The sequence below is a fragment of the Netta rufina genome, assembly GCF_964035555.1.
Source record: "Netta rufina genome assembly, chromosome: 1".
Taxonomy (NCBI): domain Eukaryota; kingdom Metazoa; phylum Chordata; class Aves; order Anseriformes; family Anatidae; genus Netta; species Netta rufina.
In genome coordinates this window covers 94,798,630-94,820,280 of record NC_140123.1, presented here as the reverse complement: position 1 = coordinate 94,820,280, position 21,651 = coordinate 94,798,630, and the positions used below count along the sequence as shown (strand labels likewise).

General features: G+C 40.1%; 1 protein-coding gene across 1 annotated transcript in view; it reads right to left on the bottom strand.

Annotated features, from left to right (window-relative positions):
- Positions 1 to 712: 712 nt before the first annotated feature.
- KCNJ6 (potassium inwardly rectifying channel subfamily J member 6) overlaps positions 713 to 21,651 on the bottom strand; it is a gene marked incomplete at both ends in the record, with an annotated part of 112,025 nt that continues 91,086 nt past the window's right edge. The window contains one exon of the mRNA XM_084291060.1: positions 713 to 1,038. Coding sequence (XP_084147186.1) covers positions 713 to 1,038 — 326 coding nt within the window. The remainder of the gene's footprint in view (positions 1,039 to 21,651) is intronic.

Genomic DNA, 21,651 nt, shown 5'->3' with positions numbered 1-21,651 from the left:
AGTATGAGACTCCAAATGTTAGAAGAGAAGTGCTTATTTCATGGGTAGTTTGTTTTTGCATCCCGATATTTCTAGAACTCGTTTTCTAAACCTACATTAATTACACAACTATGTACATTATTTAGAAGACCTTTACTACAGTACTTTTGTACATGCGTTGTTTATTACTAAATGTAAAGAGAAATTAATTACATAAGGCATATGTACAGTATCGTGTTGGGTTGCAGAGCCCTCTGCTCACCTTCCTCTTAAAGCTGCAAGGCCCATTTCATAAAGGCTTGCTGACCAGTTTACAAAACTGTCCTGAAATATATATAAAAAAAATGGAGTCAAGGCCCATTGCTTTGATGAACATCAATTAGCCTTGCCTTTTTATATACCTTGATTATATTCCGGTGGCTTTTTTTGGTCAGTTTTAGTAAACCTGGAGGTCTGAAGTCGGTGAGGTGCAGAGGAAACTGTCGGTTGTTTGCAGGGTGGGGATGGAGATTCCACTGGAAGTAATGGGTATTGCAGCTTTAACCTATGCCTTTGCTTAGTCTGTGAATCTCTTGAGTTTAAATTGGGCAGGTAGATATTTCACATCTCAAATATTTATTTTCCCAGAATTAAGAATGACAGGGAAGAAAATAAAAGTGTGTGGAAGAAAGGAAAGGGGAACAAAAAGGGAGAAGATAAAGAAGGTCGTGTGGTTCTTACACCTCTGGTGGTTCTACAGTTTGGACTCGTTCTCTAGGTTTGCCACATCACCATTTCTTTCATTTTGGTCTTCTTGATTTTTCTCTTCCTCTTCAGTTTCCAGCTCAGCATGCTGGTCCAGCTTGCTGGAAACAGACCAAGTCAGGGGCAGTTCTGCTCGGCTGGCCATCTCTGCCAGCTCTTTGGCACTGTAAACTGGTGTGTTGGTCTCATATGTTTCATGAAAACTATTGTAGTCAACTTCATAAAATCCATCCTCCAGAGTGAGGACAGGGGTGAAACGATAACCCCACAGGATCTCACTCGTAATGTATGAACTTCGAGCTTGGCATGTCATTCCTGTAACAGAGAAAGAAGAAGTGTTTTAATAAGGACCCTCTGCTTTCCCAAATCCTTTTTTTTTTTTCTTTTTTTTTTTTCTTTTTTCTTTTTTTCTTTCAAATAGGCAGAGAAGAGTATGTAAAAAAACACATACCAGCAAGATAATAGGCTTGACCTCATATGAGGTTGAGTTTAGAAAGCAATGTTATGGTGTGTAACCTATTTGATGCCTTTTCCTTCTCAAGTACATATATAATAACATGCATTGAGTCTGTGAGCAAAGTCTTAACATTTCTTCATTAAATGCAGCTCTTCTTTCTGTATTTCATCAGTGAGTTACTTGCCTGCTGCTGAGTCTAAGATTGCTTGTTGCGAATGCGCGTGACTTGCTTTGTGACATCCTTTTGATCCCTGGCAGGTGATTTTTGTAACAAACCTACATCGCCACATTCAGCACTTGCCTAGGCTAACTGAGAAACTCTGGTAAAAGCTTTTTCTGTGTTGGAGCTAACTCCTGAGCCTGTAATCCACAGGCTGACTTGGCTCCCCCAAGGGCTGAAGATACCTTTTAGTCACGTTTGAGGTTTGGATTGGTGGCCAATGCACAAACATCAGCAAAGCTCCTGGGGAACACTGTCATGGTCTGTGGTGTTGAATTCAGATGACTGGGACTAACTGTGAGCTTTGTTACCTTCCTTTCACAGCTCTGCTGGACCTCACTCTCTGAGCTGCTGTAGAGAAATAAATCTGTAAGATAACATATCATGTTAAGAGATATGGAGATAGGCAACCATTCCAAGTTCAAAGTCTGATTCAGGGTGTCCTCTGGCTGAAGAAAATCCTGGTTGTGTTGCAGAGCTGTGACTTGGAGAACCCATCCCATCTCAGGCAGAAAATAAAATCTTATTGCTCAGCGGTGGAAGGGATAACTCAGCAGATCAGGAAAAATATCAGCAAAAAGGAATTTATAAGGCAAATGAATATTCCCAACAAATTGGGTTTACATAGAGAGGATGTGATGGTTTTCCTTTAATTATTTGCACATTATTAACTACATGTTACTAATCAAACCTCAGCTAAACGGTATACATCAAATAATAAATACCAATATATATCCTCTGAACAAGTCTGCCACACATCAGTTATTTAGAAGATAATCAAAAGCAATAAAAAAAAATCTTTCATTCTGGGGGCACAAATGGCAGTCCATAGAAATGCACATCATTTCTCTTCCCTGTGAAGTCACACAGAGAGTTTCAGGTAGAGCAAACATGGGTAGTTTAGTTTCTGATCTTTTTCAGGACTGCAATAACTACTCTAGATGATTCTGCTTTCATTCTATTAAATCTTCTCTTCAAACTCAGGTAATTCAGGGTGTTCTTGGTACTCTACCTTTTACATTTATAATGCTATGTTTAGAAAGCCACTTGCCAGCTGTTACCACACTGTGTTACCATGCTTCTCCAGTAGTAATTTCCAGTTATTGCCACACATCAGACACTGAGGAGTGGTGACTGTCAAGGGAAGCTTTAGCATGAAGACTGATGCACTTTTTCTACCTGTTAGAACCAGGCAGAAAAGTGAACATACTTCTACTGTGTTTACTAATCTTAATTTCTCTTTCTTTTTCCCTTACTGAACTACTAGGACCTTCATTTTTTATTTTATTTTAATTTTTATCATTATTATATTTTTTGGTATTGCAGTGCAGGTCATGTTTACATTTCACTTCTCACGTAATGCACAAACAGAACTGTAAAGATCTTACCATTTTAGTGTTCATTTCACAGGTGTGAAGGAAGAACACTGGAAATCAAATGACAAAATCATCCTTTTTGAGATTTCCTGTGCAATTTTTTTAGTCTAAAGAAGATCTTCCATGCCAAATGATGGAGGAACTCAGCAGCAATATACAAGAGACAAATGCAGAAGTGCAGCACCTTCCGAAAAGGCTATTTCTTTTGCAGAGCTCTGGCAGAGCCAGAAGAGCAGGTATAGTATTTCATAGAACCTCCCTGCCCCAGAGATGGTGGCATCACTGAACTGGAGGCAGAGAGGGCCAGAAGCAGCCAGGGGTGGTCTTGATGTCTTCCTTGTTATCTCAGACACCACTCTGGACTGGCTTCCTACCTGTTCTTTGCTGCTTCATGGTGGCTTGCTGAGACCAGTGACCCCTGGATGGGCTGTCCTGAAGGAGTGTGTCACTCCTAACACTCACATGTCTCTAATCTATTTGCTGGAGAAATTTAACTTTGAAGTGAGCAGGAAATCTAGAGTCTTCATTAAAAAGGTGATGAGATTAAATTAAAAAATATTGAAGTGCCTTTGAAACAGTGTTGCCTTCCTGTGCTCTGACCAAATACCCACTGTTCCTGCTGCAGTTAGGAAAAATTCATTTAACCATTCGAAAAGAGGAAGGTAATTTTCTGCAGAAGTCAAGAAGATTAATTGAATTAGGCTTGAGTTACAGCTCATTAAAAACTAACCCTAATCTGAAATTTTGACCCATCTCTGTTTTTAATTTAGTCTCCCATTCTACAATGATTTAATACCTGTTCATTTTCCATTGACAGACAAAATAATTTCAGACCTAGAATGAGAGTTAGGATTTTTGAAATAAGTACATTGAAATCAAGAAAAAGACTATATCTAGTGAGGGCTGTGTGTATGAGAAAGGCCTTATAATGCTTTCCAAATATTTGTGATAGCTGATACAGAAAAAGTCTGTAAGTGGATCACAAGGATTCCAGATTAAAATGTCCCATGCTTGCAGAGGCCCTTGAAGTGATTGCCAGTGATCCTCTATGGATCTGAAAGCAGAACAGAGAGATTTCTGCAAGTCTGCATTGCATGGGTTTACCTTGCTTGTTCCTTTTCTTCCTACTTTTTCTGCATTTACACCTTTATCATACACTATTGTCTAATTTGCACACATTTTATTATACACCGTGGTTTTAATTGTCTTTCATTACTTGCTGTAAGTTCTGAACATGTTCTTGGTTAATGGAATAAGCTGCATCTTGAGGGAGGGAGTTTTAGGCTTTAGGTTTACAAGTATTGCCTGATTTATTCAGTATACATGTTGTTTATATGTAGCTATAGATCTGTTGTACAATGGCTTTAAAAATAGCTGTGGTTTGACATTTTGACTAGTGTCTCACTTTAATTGGATCCCTTCAGGGCAGATGAGAGCTGGGGAGCCTGTTGAGCTTCTTAGTTCAGCACTAATTGGACTTCTTCAAAATAAACAGGAAAATTGTGAGACCAAAATAATTCATTTAAAATTAATTAAAGCTATAACTAGAGTGATCTATTTAAACAGGAACCTTACAGTCCAGTGAAGACCTTGAGGCTGGATGCTCAGGCCCTGCTAAGTTGCCATGGCTGATGGGTGTCCAGTGAAATCAGGGTGGCTGGTGGTGACTGAAGGACAATCCTGGCTGTGTGGGGCAGCTGCCAGCCCCTGTAAACCCTTGTGAGGCAGCTCCACAGCTTCCTGCTCCATCTGTCCCTGCTCCCTGGTGCAGGAGAAAGGCAGAGGGAGGATTAGGTTGCACTGCTGTGGGCTTTATCTGACACCTGTTCATCTCACTGCATGCTGGACTTTCAACACGCTGTGAGCTGGTGAGACCTCTGATGATTCCCCTTGGCTGCTGTCTCACTCCTCTAAACTCAAAGCATTTTGAATGAGTGGTAATCAGCCCCTATACATTGTAGCTTTCACTTAGGTCTTAACCTTAAATTAATAGCAGTTTTGGTCTGTTTGTTTTATGTTTGCACAGGCTAGGGAATCACGAGTGAGCACTGCCTAAGAAATTGATTGTTGGGCAAGTTACCTATGAAGTAAAATTAATAGCTGTATTACTTTCCTTCTTCTTCTTCTTCTTCTTCTTCTTCTTCTTCTTCTTCTTCTTCTTCTTCTTCTTCTTCTTCTTCTTCTTCTTCTTCTTCTTCTTCTTCTTCTTCTTTCCTTCTTTTTCTTTTTCTAATTATACTTAATGTGCAGTTACAGCTTGATAGGCTGTAGCCAGGGTCATAAAAGTCTTCCTGAATGGCACTGTTGTGGATACCATTCCTATTGCTTTCTTGTCCCCCTTCCAGGGTTGGCACTATGCAGAGAGAGTCACAAGCTGAATTTTGGTCCTTGTTACAACATAGGAAGCAAAATAAATTACAGGTTTTGGTGAAGGAGACTTTTTTTAAAAAAACAAAAAACAAAAAAACAAAAAAAAAAAACAGCTAAGGTAATATTGCAGCATTTTTATAGTTTTGCTTTTGAATGGGAACAAAAAGGTCCTGCTGACAGTGCTGGGATTAGTTCCATGTATCTGAAATCAGCCATTAGTTACTGTTTTGGATAATCCCATTACTATACAACCAATGTACCTAAAAATCTTATTTATTCTCTACATGGTTATTATTCCTGTTCAACAGGTAAGAATCAACAAGACCTGAGCAGCACTGTGAAGATTGGCTTGTGAACTGAAGTCAGCCTGTTAAATTTCTGTCTGCTTTAAAGTTGACATAGAGCTGGGCTCCTGCTGCAAGGTATCTGTGCTGGGGTGGGGATGCTATTTGCCCACAGGTTAGGCTGTAGAGGACTTGGTCACATCTGTGACACTATGTTCAGACTGCTTTGACAAGAAGTTGGGACCGTGCTCTGGCTCCTGATACGTGTGGGGTGTTTCTCTCCAGAGAGCCTAGGAGCATGAACTAAGGTGACTCCCTCCCACAGGGTCTGTGCACCCCATCAGCAATTTTTCTTGCTGCTAGAGTGAAAGGCTTTTGATGTGCTTAATATTTGCACAGTGCGGTCTATGAAAATGACAAAATAATCCCCTCCAGTCATTGCTGATATGAGGGTAAGGTTACAACCCCACCTTTGACTGATTAGAATTAATAACAAAGTTGATGACACCTCCACATTCATCACTTTTGAAAAGTAGCCCAGTACAGTTATTTTGAGGTTACAGATTGTTCACGCTGTCTACTACTATTTAGGCTTATGCTTACCACTGTCTGACAGTGGTATAAGGGCTTGGTGTGGTGACCCAGAATGACTTGATGCACTTCTTCACAGCACACTTAATTTAAGGTTTCTCTGTTAGCTTACACAATAATATGTTGTGTCACATACCCTTACCATGTATTATTTCACTTTCTGATGGTAGACTTCAAAAAGAAAACACTAAAAGAAAGTTAGGGGAAAAAAAATCATGGAGTCAAATATATATTTGGGCTGAAACACAGTGATTTGCAGCTCTGAGTCAGCCTATTGCAGGTTGTGTGTAAGGACAGACCCACTCAGCTTTTGTTTTACTTGGGGCAGTCTATGACAACAAGAGATTTTTATTTTAAAATTTCAATCCTATGAAAAAAAGGGATTAAAAGCTATGTGATAAATTGAAATGAGGGGGGCAAGTATTGCAGGCTATTCCTGACTGCATGATTTTGGCTGATGGCCATGATGTCAAGAGGATTTTGAGGTTCCATTTACTGTGGATATCCTCTGAGACAGACTTTCTGTTGAACAAGACTGAACCAGCTAGCCCATAAGAACCACCTGCTTTCAGTCTTCTCTTAGGAAGGTTGCTTCACTGTTCAGCTTGGAGTAAGATCTCAGCAGTGGAAGACAGGAGTGTACACAGAAAAATACAGTGCCCATATTTCTGGGGCAAGAGGAGTTTTGCACATCTACAGGACTATAAAATTTGGTGTGGGGTTTCCAGCTGAGAGCTGAGACATCCAGGTGCATGTGTAATATTCCTATTATACTACTTTCACCCTGTCTTTATTCATAATATACTCTTCTAAGGTATCACTGTAGAGATTTCAATCTTTGTCCAAAATTTCATTTGTACAATAAGAACCTTTTAAAACCAAAACCAAACATATGGAATTCTCTACCCCTACAGCCTCTATATCAGGGCTCATGATGCAACTATTTTGCTGTAGGAGTTATGAAAATAAGGTGGTGCTGACCTGTAGCATTAAAGCCAGATTTGCACCTTACTTGAGGCACAGGTGAAAAGACGGGGGAATTTAACTTAAACACTGTGATGATAGAACTAATACAGAGGTAATTAGATGAACATGCACTTTACCTCTTAAACTCCGGTATGGCACACACAAAAGCTACAGTGACTTTCTGGGTTTACATCTGAGCATTGCTCCTCTATTCATTAAGTACCACCAAGCAGTATGTACAGAGAGATGGTCTCTGCCTGGATGATCTTTCAGTCTCAAATGTATTTTGTGCAAGATTTGATTTGTGAGTCTGCTATTTTTAGACATTAAGGACAATGAAAGATCAATATGTGCTATTAAAAACAAGCAAAAGGCTAGGAGTCAAGAACATCAGATTTATATCTTGGTTCGCTTGCAGATGTACTGTGTGGGCTTTGGTAAATTACTTAGCTCTGCCAGGTCTGTTTTATTTGTCTGCCTCAAGGGATGTGCTGAGAAGATTTAAATGTAGTAGATGTGTTTGCGATATATTATCCTTCTCATCTAGACTACCACTGTCTAATTTGTACTAAAGAATTCTCCCTGGTGTGAAAATAATTGCCTGAAAAAAGGACATAGGTTTAAAATAAAATTTCCATAGTGCCACCAAGCTATTGTCAGAAATATTCTGTTAGTCAATTTGTTCTCTTTTATCAATCTAAAAAGAAAAAGAGCAAAAACTTGTCTTGTATCTTAAATTCATTACTTTTTCTAAAGCCTGAAACCATCACATGTCATTACCAGAAAATGTTGCAGATAGCATGCTCTTGTGCTCTGATAAGACATTTTCCCTTTCCTTTTTGTATGTGTTTACTTTGACAAGAAACTTTTTTTTTAATATAATTTTATTTGAGTTAAAAAAATATACATAGCCTTTCATTCAGAGCTAGCAATGGGAAATTCCCAGTGGGTCTGGTAACTTGACTCAAAACACACCTGGGAATTGGATACTTATCTAGTTCTGAACGATGCCTAATGCTCTTGAAAGTAATAAAAACCAGACAGGTGCCTGACAGTCTTTCAATGCATCTTTGCTTCAGCAGGTCTGGGAATTTGTGCATGACATCCTTGTGTTGTGGGTTAGGGATGGTGTGCTTGTCTTCTCCACCTCCCAGCTACATTGCAGCATGGCCACTGCTGGCTCACTGTGTGTGAGCATGTGTGTGAGTGGGAGAGGAAGGGAGGAAGAAGAGATTATTTTTCCCTACAGAAATATAAGGGATTAACTTTATTCTTTATTATTTATTTATTTTCTCCCCCTCATCCCATTTTTAATAAACTAGTGCTTATTTTTTTTTCTTCTGTAATTTATTTGAGTAATATGGTAGTTATATTTTCATATTTCTTATTTAATCAGACTCAGAGGCTGATCTTCCTATTTACATTTTTATACCTTTATCTAATTCTATATGTGAATAATGATCACAGATCTTTTTGGTAGCTTTTGTCTAAATCTCACAGATGGAGTTGAGACCATGGACAAACTCTACATCAGAAACTGCAAGTCTCCCTGGAACAAGCTGGTCTGACTGGTGAGGATGGCAGTCAAATCACATCCCCATGGGAGAAAGGATATGTTAGTAGGTCATGTTTGCAAAAGAGGTGAATATGTGTAGGAAATTAAGCAGATGACAAACCATAATTACAATTCAGTGGGACTTCCCGACATTCAAAGTCTATTTTTTTTTCCTAAACAAACTGAAACCAAAAAACAAGTATGAAAAATGGAGTTAATATTGAATTATATTCTACATAAAGTCCATCTTGGGTCAGTCAAAGCATTCTGTTTTCATTCTGGCTTTTTTGATGTATTAGTATAATCTGAACTAGAATAAGACAATCATATTTTAGTAAAAAAGCACATTGTTTTTATCCCCAGGGGAGATTTCAGTGTCAGTGAAATGATAATTTCCAATGGGAAAATGATGGGTTAGGAATGTTTAACTTATTCAGTTATTATTTCTCCTTTCAGGAATTATAGAATCATAGAATAACCTGATTTGGAAGGGACCCACAAGGATCACTGAGTACATGAAATGTCCTTCACTGGATATTTTGTGTCTAATTTCTTGCCTTGTGACTGCATGTAGGTTAGTCTGAGAAATGGTACACGCAGAAAGCAGAAAAGCTTATCTGATTCAATCTCCATATGTGCTGCCACTTTTAGCTACAGTGCCATATACATTCTCAATAAACAGCTTCTCATAGAGACAGTACAATTACTAGTCAGCCAATATTTAACCTTCATTTAGCCTTATATTCAGGCCATGCCCAGCAAATCAAGCTGCCTGATGCGTATGAATTTTAATCATTTTTTCAGCTGCGCCTCTTCAAATGGATGATGATTGCATTTTTCCGTCGACTAAATCTGTGAAATTCAATATATCAAACAATGCAGAGTCTGACCAGAGGGAGAAGCGCTTTGCAAAGTTGGCTCTCAGAGTCCTTGGGAACAGGAGACTTGGTTAGGTGGAGCTGGAACAAGAAGAATTGGGATTTTGTACTCTACTCTGTGTTTGAGTGTTGGGATACATTGATAGTTTCAATGGTGTTTCAGACATCATCTCATCAGCATGCTTTAGTTCTCCTAACAGATATCTGCAGGAGAAGGATATAAGAGAATCAAGTTTGTAAGAAGCTGCAGTGCATAGCTATATCTTCAGTGACTGCTTGCAAAATGTGAAGTGCTGATGAAACAGAAGATCTGTCCTGACCTTTTAAGAATGCATTACCATTGACCTGTGGGCTTCCTCTTGAATTCTGGCCTGCAGATGGGACTGTCTCTTCCACCACGGTGCGCGGGCAGCTTGCTTTGCAATTTCCTGACAAAACAGGAGGGAGCGGGCAGTGAAGGCAGCAGGCTCCAGCTGAGCCACCTGCTGCTGCTTCCATCCTGGCAAGGCTGTTTGTGAAGTGGTGCAATCTGACCCATCAGGGCAGAGGATCCTAGGTAGCAGGGAGTGTGGGGAAGACCCCTGGGGGTTCACTTAGGCTAATAACTCAACTCTGTTTATGGTTTCCAGCCTAGCCAGCTGCCCTTCTAGGTTGCTTCAATAACAGAGGCAGCAAGGCAGCAAGAATCATTGCCTTTGCATGAGTTCATAGAATCATAGAATCATAGAATCATAGAATATCCTGAGTTGGAAGGGACCCTTAAGGATCATCAAGTCCAACTCCTGACACCGCACAGGTCTACCCAAAAGTTCAGACCATGTGACTAAGTGCACAGTCCAATCTCTTCTTAAATTCAGACAGGCTCGGTGCAGTGACCACTTCCCTGGGGAGCCTGTTCCAGTGTGCAACCACCCTCTCTGTGAAGAACCCCCTCCTGATGTCAAGCCTAAATTTCCCCTGCCTCAGCTTAACCCCGTTCCCGTGGGTCCTGTCACTGGTGTTAATGGAGAAAAGGTCTCCTGCCTCTCGACACCCCCTTACGAGGAAGTTCCTCTTGCCTTCCTATTTCTTTTCCATAGGCTGAAGCAACATCTTTAATTCTCATACCAGAGAACCTCAGAAAATAAACAGTTCAGACAAATATTCCAGTTTGGTTACCTCGGTATTTGAAAGCACTTTGGGCTTGGTCTATTTTATGGTCAATCTAGTAACTATATTCAGAGCTGCTGGGGAAAAGCATCTCAGACAAGTGACAAGAGAGGAGCAGATGCAGTTGCCCAGCTGAGATGCTGTGCCACACCTGGCTTCCCATGACCTGACCTCAGGCTGGGAAAGGCTAAAGGGATTCACTCGTCCTCCAGGGTCTCTGAGTCCCCTGCCCTTTCTCTCACCTCATGATGGGCTGGAGAACCATAGGAAAAACCGGTTTTGGATGACAGAAGGGTGAAGAAGGAGCATTGCTCATCTTGGGGAAGAAAGCAGTAGAACAGCTCCTGTTATTCACAGCTCTGCATAGACCCCAAAATTGAATGAGATCAGCACCTCAGCAGCTTATTCCTTTCTCTCCATCCCTTGCTGGGGAGGCAGAAGATGGGAATGGAACAGATATGAATCCCGGGTAGCAAATGAAGGAAAGAAAAATGCACCCTCTAATACTTCAAAATTCATAGTTTGATTAAACCCCATGACTTGTTGAAAACTAGCTTTTCTGTGCAATTTGTCAGGATCTGTTTCTTATCCAACACGTTCAGGCTAACACTGCAAGATGCAATAGCTCAGACACACCTGTAGCAACTGTCCCTGGGGCAGTGCCTATGTGTGGCATAAGGCAGAGCTGAATGCTCTACAGGCTGCCTGCTTAAATGCTGAGAATATAAACTCTAAAAGTAATTGGCCTCATAAAAGGAGAAAAGCATTGATTATGTAAGAGCTATTCTAAGATGGCATCCTTTAAGACATATGCACAGAGTCCATCTATTACAGGGAAACATAGCTGGCAGCTATATTGGCTCTATGCTACATAATGCATAGCATACATATCTCCCTTGAGGAACATGCATTAAACACACAATAGTAACTGTGACTGCCAATAGACCAAGACGTGTCTGGGCATTGGTGAAATCCCACATCACCATGATGCCAAGGGATGTCTGGGAAAAAAACAACACAACACCTTTCGTCAGAATGACACTTGTAATAAAACCAACATTTTCTATAACAGCGCGTACCTGCTACACACTTGTGCTGCCATGACTGTGAGATAAACATTTCATTAAAATACATGTGTGATCTTTTTCACCTCTTGCTGTGTAGACATCTTAAATGCATAAATTGAGTCTGCACATTTGGATGGCTTTTGTTTCTCTTCTTAAAATGCTACTTAAAAAAAAAGAACGGAATATTTAAGGTTTGCTCTGCAGTAAGTTTACTGACATAGCTTTTTATAAAAAATGTCACATTTTACTGTGAAAATGTTTGTGAACCCAAGATTAAAGACAAAACAGTGTGAACATGTAGCTTAGTATGCTGTAAAATTTAGGAAATAAGAAAGATCACTAGCTTTTTGACAACAAAATCTGTGAATCACCCACAAAGTATTCTGGTGGCTGTTTGTGGTTAATGGCATTGCTAAAGCCTGGTTTAGCTGTTGTGAAATAGGAGGAGGAGATGAAAGAGAGTTTGGGGTAAAGCACTTGCTTCTGCCAGGCAGATGCTGGTGTGATGTGATGTTTGGAAAAGCGTCATTAAAAATAATAATAAAAAAGGCTGACGCTCTATCCAAAATCTCTTGGATTTTTTGGTAAGCAATACAATTTGTTGGTAGGGTTAGCTGGTGGTTTTATAACACTGCATCCTTTTAGGTGGGCTGGAAAACAAGCTAAACATGGGTAGGTGGTACTTGCTTTTAGGAGAGACAACTTGAAGAAATCAGTTTTCTAAAAATATCTTAGTTTCAGAGATGGTAATTTTGACTTATATTTCACTGGAAAGAGTCCCAAGAGGACTTGTGTAGATTCAGAGTTGCTCAGTGGTATTCAGAAGAAAGCTCTAAATCCTGACAGTATCGCTGATACTGTCATATCTGCTGTCTGAGAAGGCCAGCCATTATCACACATCAGCCTATGAAAAGGGGATGGAAAGGGGGGTATGTGAGAATTGGATTAGTCCAGCTCTGGCTAATAACAGCAAAACTGTATTTATTTATATATATTTTTTTAAACAAGCAACCAAGCAAGCCCCTCACTGGTCCCTGAACCTGTGCTTACTTCATTCAGCCAACACCTCCTCCTCTCTTCTCTCTGGTGGCTTTTGCATGGATCTGCCTCTAGCTCTATTATCCTGCCTGTGACCTGTAGGCAGTGAAGCCCCTGGTATGTGGAGAAATTTTGCTTAGAGACTTTGAAAAATAGTTTTACTTTCTTCACTGTAAGACCCAAATGGCCTCAAGGCTGAGGTCCTGTCTGAAGGCCCCCCACACTCTACATGGCCCAAAGCTAATGTATCTGCTCTGGGATGAGGAGGAGGAGAAGGGGGAAGAGTAAAAAGAGGAGGAAAAGGAGGAGGATGAATATTTGGGTTAATATTCTTAGAGTTTCTAATGATAGTTTTAGGTAGTAGAGTTAAGTACTTTCATTTTCTTTATAGGAGAGAGTTTAAGCAACCACACTTTTTGTTTGTGCTATTATTTAGAGAGTCTGGTTGAATCCTTTATGAAAATCCTTTAAAGGGAAACTGTTAAACACATTGAGCTTAAAAATTCATCTGCCATAATGACAATCTCTAATTAAAATTTAAATTAGGTTTATTGAATCATCTGTTGTTATCGTTATCGTAACAAAAGTATCAGCCAATCCCAAAGTTAATGTAGCCCAGATTTTTGATGAACTTTTGCAGGCCTTCTAGCTGTTATGCAAAGAAAATCATCTGCGCTGTTAAAATCCTCCCACTGAATAACAAGTGCATTTTGATTTTTTTTTTTTCCCAGTTCATAGGATGAGACTTAAGATAAGTTGATGCTTTCAGGTTAATAATATTGTCTATCTGTCAACTTTAGCAGCATATTTTGAAGTGCAGGCCCGAGCAAAAACTGCTTGCCTCAGGGAATGAGATGCAAAATCTTTCACTTCTGAAGCAGTGTTTAATATTCCAGTTATGTCAAAATCGGTATCCATATTTTAGCTGTGTGGCATCCTGTCTGATAATAGGTGCTATTAATGTACCTCCTAGTAGATCAATAACCATTTTAGAAAAAAAAAAAACACACTTGGTTTTAATTGATTTTGGTTTTATTTGAAATGGCAAAAATGAAGCTGATTTGGATCTTTAATTACTGCCTAGAATTTAGCAATGAGTCTAATAAAGGAGAATAGCAGCAGTAGAGCTGGGATTTTAGGAAATCTTTGGTACTACTCTCCTGATATTTCTATTCTGGGAAAAAAACAGGAACAACACACTTCAAACTCTAGGGTTTTCAATCTAGCACTTTCCTCAATGCCTGAATTCACTTAGAAGGAAAAAATAAAGAAGAAGCAAAAGCAGCAAAAGGGTATTTTGCTCCTTTCCTTGTTCATGTCTATTAAATATTTAAACTATCTGTTCCTGAGCAAGGGATAGACAAATCAATCTGTGACTATGTGCTGTCTGATTTTGGAACAAATATTTCAAACTGCTGACGGAGCATGAGAAATTCAGAGTTTCTTTGGATTGTATACCTCATTTATAGAAGCAACAAGGAGTTAATATGACTCCATAACACCCCAAAATTCCCTATAATTTAAACAATATTTATCTGAGCTGGTGAGAAAAGTTAGTTGCATTAGTACAGAAAAAGTAATCAACCTGAAGAGAGGTGGCTAGGCTTGGGGTGGGCTGTGTGAAGAAGCAAGGAGAAATGGGCACTCACCCCAAATTGCACAGTCCCCAGAGGAGAGGTACTTGAAATACTGCAGAGGGGCCTTCAATCAAAATGAATGGGCATTTGAAGCAAGAAGCTCCTTGTGTAACAGCCTGCATAATTTTGTCTAGCTTTACTGGGGAATTATTTTTTGTTTATCATTGAGGCTGGGCTTGGTGTTAACCAAAAAAGCTGAGTTTTTTCTCAGGGAACAATGATCACAAAGTACATTGGCAAAGAATTGTTTATCTCAGGGTGTTGTGATGCTAGATGAAAGCTGGTGGGTACACAGGGCATGTTCTGTTCCAGCCCTTCCTGGCCATGGGCGCTTGAGTGCTTTCAGCTTTACCTTTGTGGGTTGTTTCATTCCTCTCTAGCAGTCATGAGGTGGCACTCTTCTACCAGAAGAGATAGCTCACAAAGACTTTGAAGTGTGCATATATCTAAACTAAGAAAAAAAAAAAAGCAATGCCTTGAAAATATTATCAAGAGATTATTGTAGAAGTTCCTTTTGAAATATTTGGACAGGGACATAACATGCCACCAGGATGGTGCGTGTTTGTGACAGGAATATAGTATTGCAGGAGGAGGTATCTTGCTGGGTTCTGGTTGAACTAAAGGTTAGTAGCCTACTTGGTTTTCTTCTGACTCCCATATAGATTTGAAACATTTCTGTGCACCAGCTGCAGACTATATTCTTCTTCATGACAAGCACAATTACACAGTCTCTTTCTTGCAGCTTTTATTACTGCTGCCAGACCACTGCTAATTTGGAGCACTTCATTGATATATGCTTTGTATAATGAGCACTTGGCTAAAACTGGACATCCTTCACTCTGATGATGTCCTGCCTCTCAGAGAATAAACTAGAACAGGCTCTGAGTTTCAGAGGCAAAAGGGAGAAAGATTAAACCCAGGCACTGCTGACTAAAGAGCTCTGCCGCTAATGTTGTGTATGAGTGTTTAACAGGAGTGTTTAAAAAATGTATGCCACAGCAAATGGAAAACACAAATCCAGATTTTAGTCTAAGTTAACAGCAGTTCAAGTTAGGAACATCTTCCACCAGGACACAGATGTTCCGTACTATGAACCTGAGCCACATCTCCACAGGTATACACATCCATGAGATCCTCGCTAAGTCCCAAGCCAGACAGCAGATGCCTGTTTGTAAGCCAACAACCTCCAGCTCCTTCTGAGTTCCAAAGGCACACTTAACCTCGAGGATGGGAAAGAGAAATAGCATTTGGCATGCTCCCTTTGGAAGGTTACTGACTCCTCTCCTTCATGCTTCCAGTTAACAAGGCTTGGGTGACAAGGGAACACAGGGATGGCTTGAAAGCCAGTTGTGCTTCTTTCAAACCATGTAAATCACAAAGCCCAGGAGGAAAAATGCAAGAGTCTGGAGATGAGGCAGGCTAGCAAAGAAGACGTGTTTGGGAATTCAAGAAAGCATTGGAGGAATGCTGGGTCTAACCAGCCATGTGCCATGCAGTCAGCCTGTCTTTCTTCTCCCTCCATGATAAAAGTTTTCCCTGGATGCCAAATGAAGCACACCACCAGTGTTTTCACTTCATACTCACTCCAGGCAGAGTTTTTATTTATTTATTTGTTCATTTATTTTTAACAGAGAGATAACAGAAAGAAAATCTCTGCACGAGGCACTTTATTATCTAGCTCAGCCTGGGACAGGTGGCAGGTGCCACCTTGGCTTCTTCCCCTTGCCTCTTTGAGTACTGCTGAAGATCTGGGCCCTGATGTGAGTGGGTGCTCCTCATCTCCTGAGGCTGAACCCCAGTCTGGTAAATCTGAGATCGACATCTTTTTGGGCAGAACCCCCTGAACCCAAACCCTGATGTTACACACTGCCTTAAGAAGTGACTACAGAACTGCCACATGCTATGTGCCTATGAGTATAGAACATTATCTTCTATTTGTTTGGTACAAACAAGATTATTAGCTTCCTGTGTTTCCTATCAATTTTTAAATTACATTTTACTCTTATTTTACTGGAAATGGAGGTCAATGCAAATACAATAATACACGAAAAGAATGTATTATACCAATCAGTTTACTTCAGAATCCAGAGGCCCAGCAGGGAATGAATTACTGAGGCTCAGAAATGATAATAGTAGTAACGTTTGGCTCTTATTTCTCATGGCTTTTTATCTGAAAGTCTCAAAGGCAGGGAAAGATTACTGCTTTTTTTTTTTTTTTTTTTTTTTTTTTAATAAACAATGGGGAAACTGAGGCAGAGAACAGTGGTGACTTGCCACAAGGCCTCATAGAAGGTGTGTAGCAAAGAAATACTACACACATTTTGACTGCCATCTGGGTGCATGAAGGCTATCTCTTGTCCTTTTGATGTGAGCCAGGAGGATTCTTTTGGCCTGAAGTACTGATGCAGTTTTTATGGAGAGTTAATGTTTTGAAACAGCTTTTTTTTATTTTTATTTTTTTTAAATCCTGTTATTTCAAGACAAAGCAAACTTCTGCTCATTTCCAGAGTCTCATCAGAACTCAAAATCTTTCCTAAGACCATTTCTTCCTTTTGCTTTAAACAGAGAAGGTTATAGATGACAAACCTGGGGAGCCTGTTCTGGGAACACAAGGCTAATGGGATGGGTCAAGGCAGAGAACATGAATTCTGGACTCATGATTTTGCTTCCTTGGCCTTTTTCTTTTGTATGTGCAGTGGAATCCTCCATTTCTTTTAATCATGATGTAAAAACTGTGACTATCAGAATAATGGAGAATTTGCCTGTGGGTGCTGTGATAACATGAGGCTGTGACACTCATGCACACACATACAGATGTACAGAGATGCAAGGCGCCACCAGGTTCAGTAGTTTTGGAGTTCCTGCATACCCAAAATAACAAATCCTTGATGTGTGAAATCAAGGAAATCCTTGGAAATCCTCAGTCCCTTCAAATGCTTAATGAGATAGGTTGATTGTCATCAAATGAAAATTACTCCTGTCATATGAGGGGAGGAGAATTTGACTGTCAGCAGTGAGAAGACAATTAACAGACTCCAGAGAGGCACTGGGATGGTTAAAACATAGTTACAAGAAAATAACCGGGAAATGATGGATAGATCTGGCTATTATAAGCATATGGTGAAAATGAAAAACAAATCACCACAAAAATACTGGTGTGTTATGATGGGTTTAAATCAGCCAACACAGTGAGCAAAACTGTTATGCCATCATGGCACAGAAATGTTTGGGTTTTACATATTTTGAGAAGTTTAATGGTATTTCCTCCCTCTCCCCACACTTGTTCCCCGCACACAAAAACATTTGTAGTGCAGAAAGCTTCACTTGATTTCTAATTTAGGAAAATGCTGTAGCACAACTCATAATTCTTTTTCTGCACAGTTTACCAGGGTTGTATTACACATTTTGGCTGCAAGAATGCACTGTAATAAATGATAGCTCTTTCAGCCTGTTGGCAGTACATGGTCCAACCATCAGTCTTGTAAATGTTCCCATAACCATTGAAAAGTTGAAATAATTTGGAACCTTGGCTTAACACATTATTAATCACAGAGCAAAAGGGTTGCTCTGATTTCACCAGGCATACTAATGTTAAAAAAAATATCTATGATAATCTCAGATGCCAGTACAGAGATAAAAGCACAGCTAATTGTATGCTGCTCCCGTGACTGAATACAGGTTTCAAGCCCAATATTTCAGGGAGCATTCCTCAAAGTTTGGTTAAGTAAGTATGAAGGTTTTCATTTAACAAATCCCTTTGTGAAATTGGCCAGATTGTTTGTGTGTCTATGTGCGTCCCTGAGGGAAGGAGAGGCCAATTAATATCTCATTCACATTCCTAACTGATAATGAGAAAGAGAAATATGATACAGTCCTCTCTAGCTGTAATATGCCTTTTGGGCTAATCAGAAGTCCCATTTCTAGAGGCTTTCAACCACAAACTGATGTGTCCAAAGCCAACAAAAATATGAAGGTCCAATCCAAGCTTCACAAAAATCAAAAGTAACTTCTTGCTATATTTCTTGGCTTTTAGAATGGAGTGGATTAAGGTCTGCATGGCAATGGACATTAAAGGTCTCTGTAGGAATGGCATTGCGATTCAGGAACCTTGGTCTTGGGGAATTTCTCAATTTTTTCATGTGACTGCTGAATCACATGAATGCTTCTGAATCCAAGTGTGGTAATACATTTGAAGGGACAACAAAAGAACTCTTTCAAAGGAAATCAGCCCAAGGTAATAAGGATGTAATAATTTGGATTATTCATGTCACAGAATGGTAGAATCATCTAGGTTTGGAAAAGACCTTCAAGATCCAACCACCAACCTCGCCCACCAAGTCCCATCACTAAACCATGTCCCAAAGCACCACTGAAAGGCATAATTCCACTTTGTGAGCTCTTGCGATACCTAGCAAAAATATCACAACAACTTTCTACTATCTACAGTGCCACAGATCAGGCTGGCCTGCTGCTGTTTGGGTTATTGTTGTACCTTGAACTAAATTGCTGTGAGCAAACATCTCAAAAGAGGGTGCAGAGCCCTGACTCTGCACAACTCCTGAATAATGCTGTAGCTTGCAGCTCTGTTGCTAACAGGAGAAAGATGGAGATTAAGATGGCAGCTGCAAAGAGAAATTCACTTTGCAGCCTTTCCAAATTATCATACTTAAGAGATAAAGCTACAGATATAACTGCTGAGATATGATGCTTTCTTTACAGGAGGACGGTTTGTATTTGCAAGGAGCTTTAAATGTCTTGTTTTCTCACAACTGTTTCCATCTCCCTTGGTAAGCTAATTTTGAAAGTTAATGGACTAGATCCTTCAACGTGTTAATGCTGCATTGTACTGCTTCAGTGGTGCGAAAGGGCACTATAACAGTCTTCTTCTGCTACTGGAGGTTCTCTGGGAACTGCTGAGTGATATGGGTCAGTCAGAAAGGATCTTCCTTGGGCCCTGGTACATCAAGAACAAACACTTCTGGGGAAGAAGTGGAATAAGAGAGGTAACTGACCTTGAGTGACTACTGCCTTGGGGCTGTAGGCTGACTGCAAAAAATGATTTTAGAGGCTACTGATAGAGCATAGTCCCAAGATTGGAAGCCATGATGCTGCTCCTCCAACCGAACAGTAGACATGTGTCCATGCCACTTTTGACTGCTTATTTGGAAGAAAATAGGAAAAACATCAAGGAATAAATGATTTATTATTATTATTTTTTTTCAATTCTAATTCTTTCTCTTAGTTGTGCTGACAAAACATATACACACACACACACACACACACACACACATATATATGTATATATTTTTATGAGGTACACCTACAGGCACATGGCTGTTTGGTGCACACTGTACTGAGTTAGGCACCAGCTGCTCTGAGAGGTGATGCTGACTGGGGTGGGGTGTGTGTGTGCACCAACACATCCACCGCGCAGTCACAGGGGAGTCTAAAGGATAGTGCTGTGGGTTGCACCACCTACCCAGATCCTGCAATGCACCTACTTACTAACTCTGTGCTTACATGATTCAAGCCAGGGTTTTTGGAAGGTTTTTGTAAAGACCCTTGAAAACCACAGGGTGCAGCAGTGATGGTGTCCATTAAAACAGCCCCAACTGTGATAATGTTTGTCAGAAAGAAGAGGAGGCTGGCAGGGAGCAGTAATAACTCTATCTGGCCAGTTTTAATCTGCTCTCTTAAGTCAGTCTGACTCCAAGCCAGGAATAGACACAGAAACAAAGACTGACTCCATGGAGAGAGCTGCTGTCTGCCTCAGTCTTCTGATGAGAATACAAGCCCGTGGTAAACCAACATGAACACAGCATCTACAAAAGGAAACAGCACTGTACAGGCAACATAACGGGTCACTGTTACAACTTGGTGTCATCATATAGCCACAGTTTAAACTTCCTGCAACTTAATTCTGACTGCATACAGGAGACTAGACAAGCACTTGTCTGTGTGCTTCCCACACATAAGAAAGTTGCTGTTTCAGATTTTTCATGAATAGAATAGAATAGAATAGAATAGAATAGAACAGAACAGAACAGAACAGAATAGAATAGAATAGTTCAGTTGGAAGACACCTACAAAGATCCAGCTTGGATGATCTCATTGAAATTAGTCCAGTGCTAGAGATGTGAACAGGTCTAAAGCATGACTGTTCTCCTCCACTTCAGGTAAATGCAGCAGAGACTAAGGCAGGCATTATGAAGCCTAATATCCTCGCCTGTCCTCATACATATTTCTGAGGCAATCAACAGCCTGAAGCTTATGATGAACAGGAATAGCATTTTCTCCTCTAAAATGACCATGAGCCCTCCAATGGTTCTCTTTGTCCTACAAATGCTGTCTGCATGTCATCTGATACATCTGCCTGGGCCTTGCACATTGTGTACTTACTGAACATAACTGTGTGGACACCAGATGAGTCTTTCATGTTGTGTTTGTCCTGCAGACAGCAGAATATGCCACAAAGAAATCAATTTGTGCACTGTCCCTTCCTGTTAAACATCATGCTGTTGGTTCTGCACCACCCTCCAGACTTGACTTTAGGCCTGTATAGCCCTTCTTCATCTCCTGCCTGAGCAATTCAAGGCTATCTAGCAAGGCATAAAAGCATGGGGTCCGATGCATGCAGAATGCTGATCTTAACTGTCATTTGGTCTGTACAGCAAGAATAAAAATTAGATTTTATGTTCATGATGCTCTTTACCACAGACCAGAATAACTGTGGACTGTTTCCAAGGTGAGTTAGGGTGGTCAAAGTAGAACTTTTCTGTTTTAACAGAAGCAAATGACTAGGGAATAAACTGCAACAACAACTAAATACATTTCTAAAACTCAGTAGTTTTTATCTGAAATGCGAGACTAACATTTTGGACTTTATCTTTTTAATACAAATTCAGAATAGCAGCCATCACATCTGACATACTTCTTTTGATGCAGGGATGGGAATGACCAGTTCTGATACATTTCAGTAGTGCTGTACAACATCTGCAGCATAGACATCACAGCAACAGGGATCTGTCTGAGAATGGGACAAAAATGAGCTCCCTGGGTAGAGAGTAATGAGATCGTCAGGGAACACTTCTTCCTGGGAAAAGCATCACTTACAAAAGGGCTGTTGTTTCTCAGGGTAGTCAGGAAAGGACTGTGGGAAAGGAGACAACACTGGGATATCTGAAGGAGAGAATAACAACTTAAGTGGTCAAGAACATTTTTTTTTCAAGGTACATGCATTGCTGGGGACAGAATGAAAAGGCAGGTCTGAATTTGCCTTTTCTCTTCCTATTTTAACACATGTGAAGAAGCAGAGTGTCAATCAGTTGGGCCACCTGTGA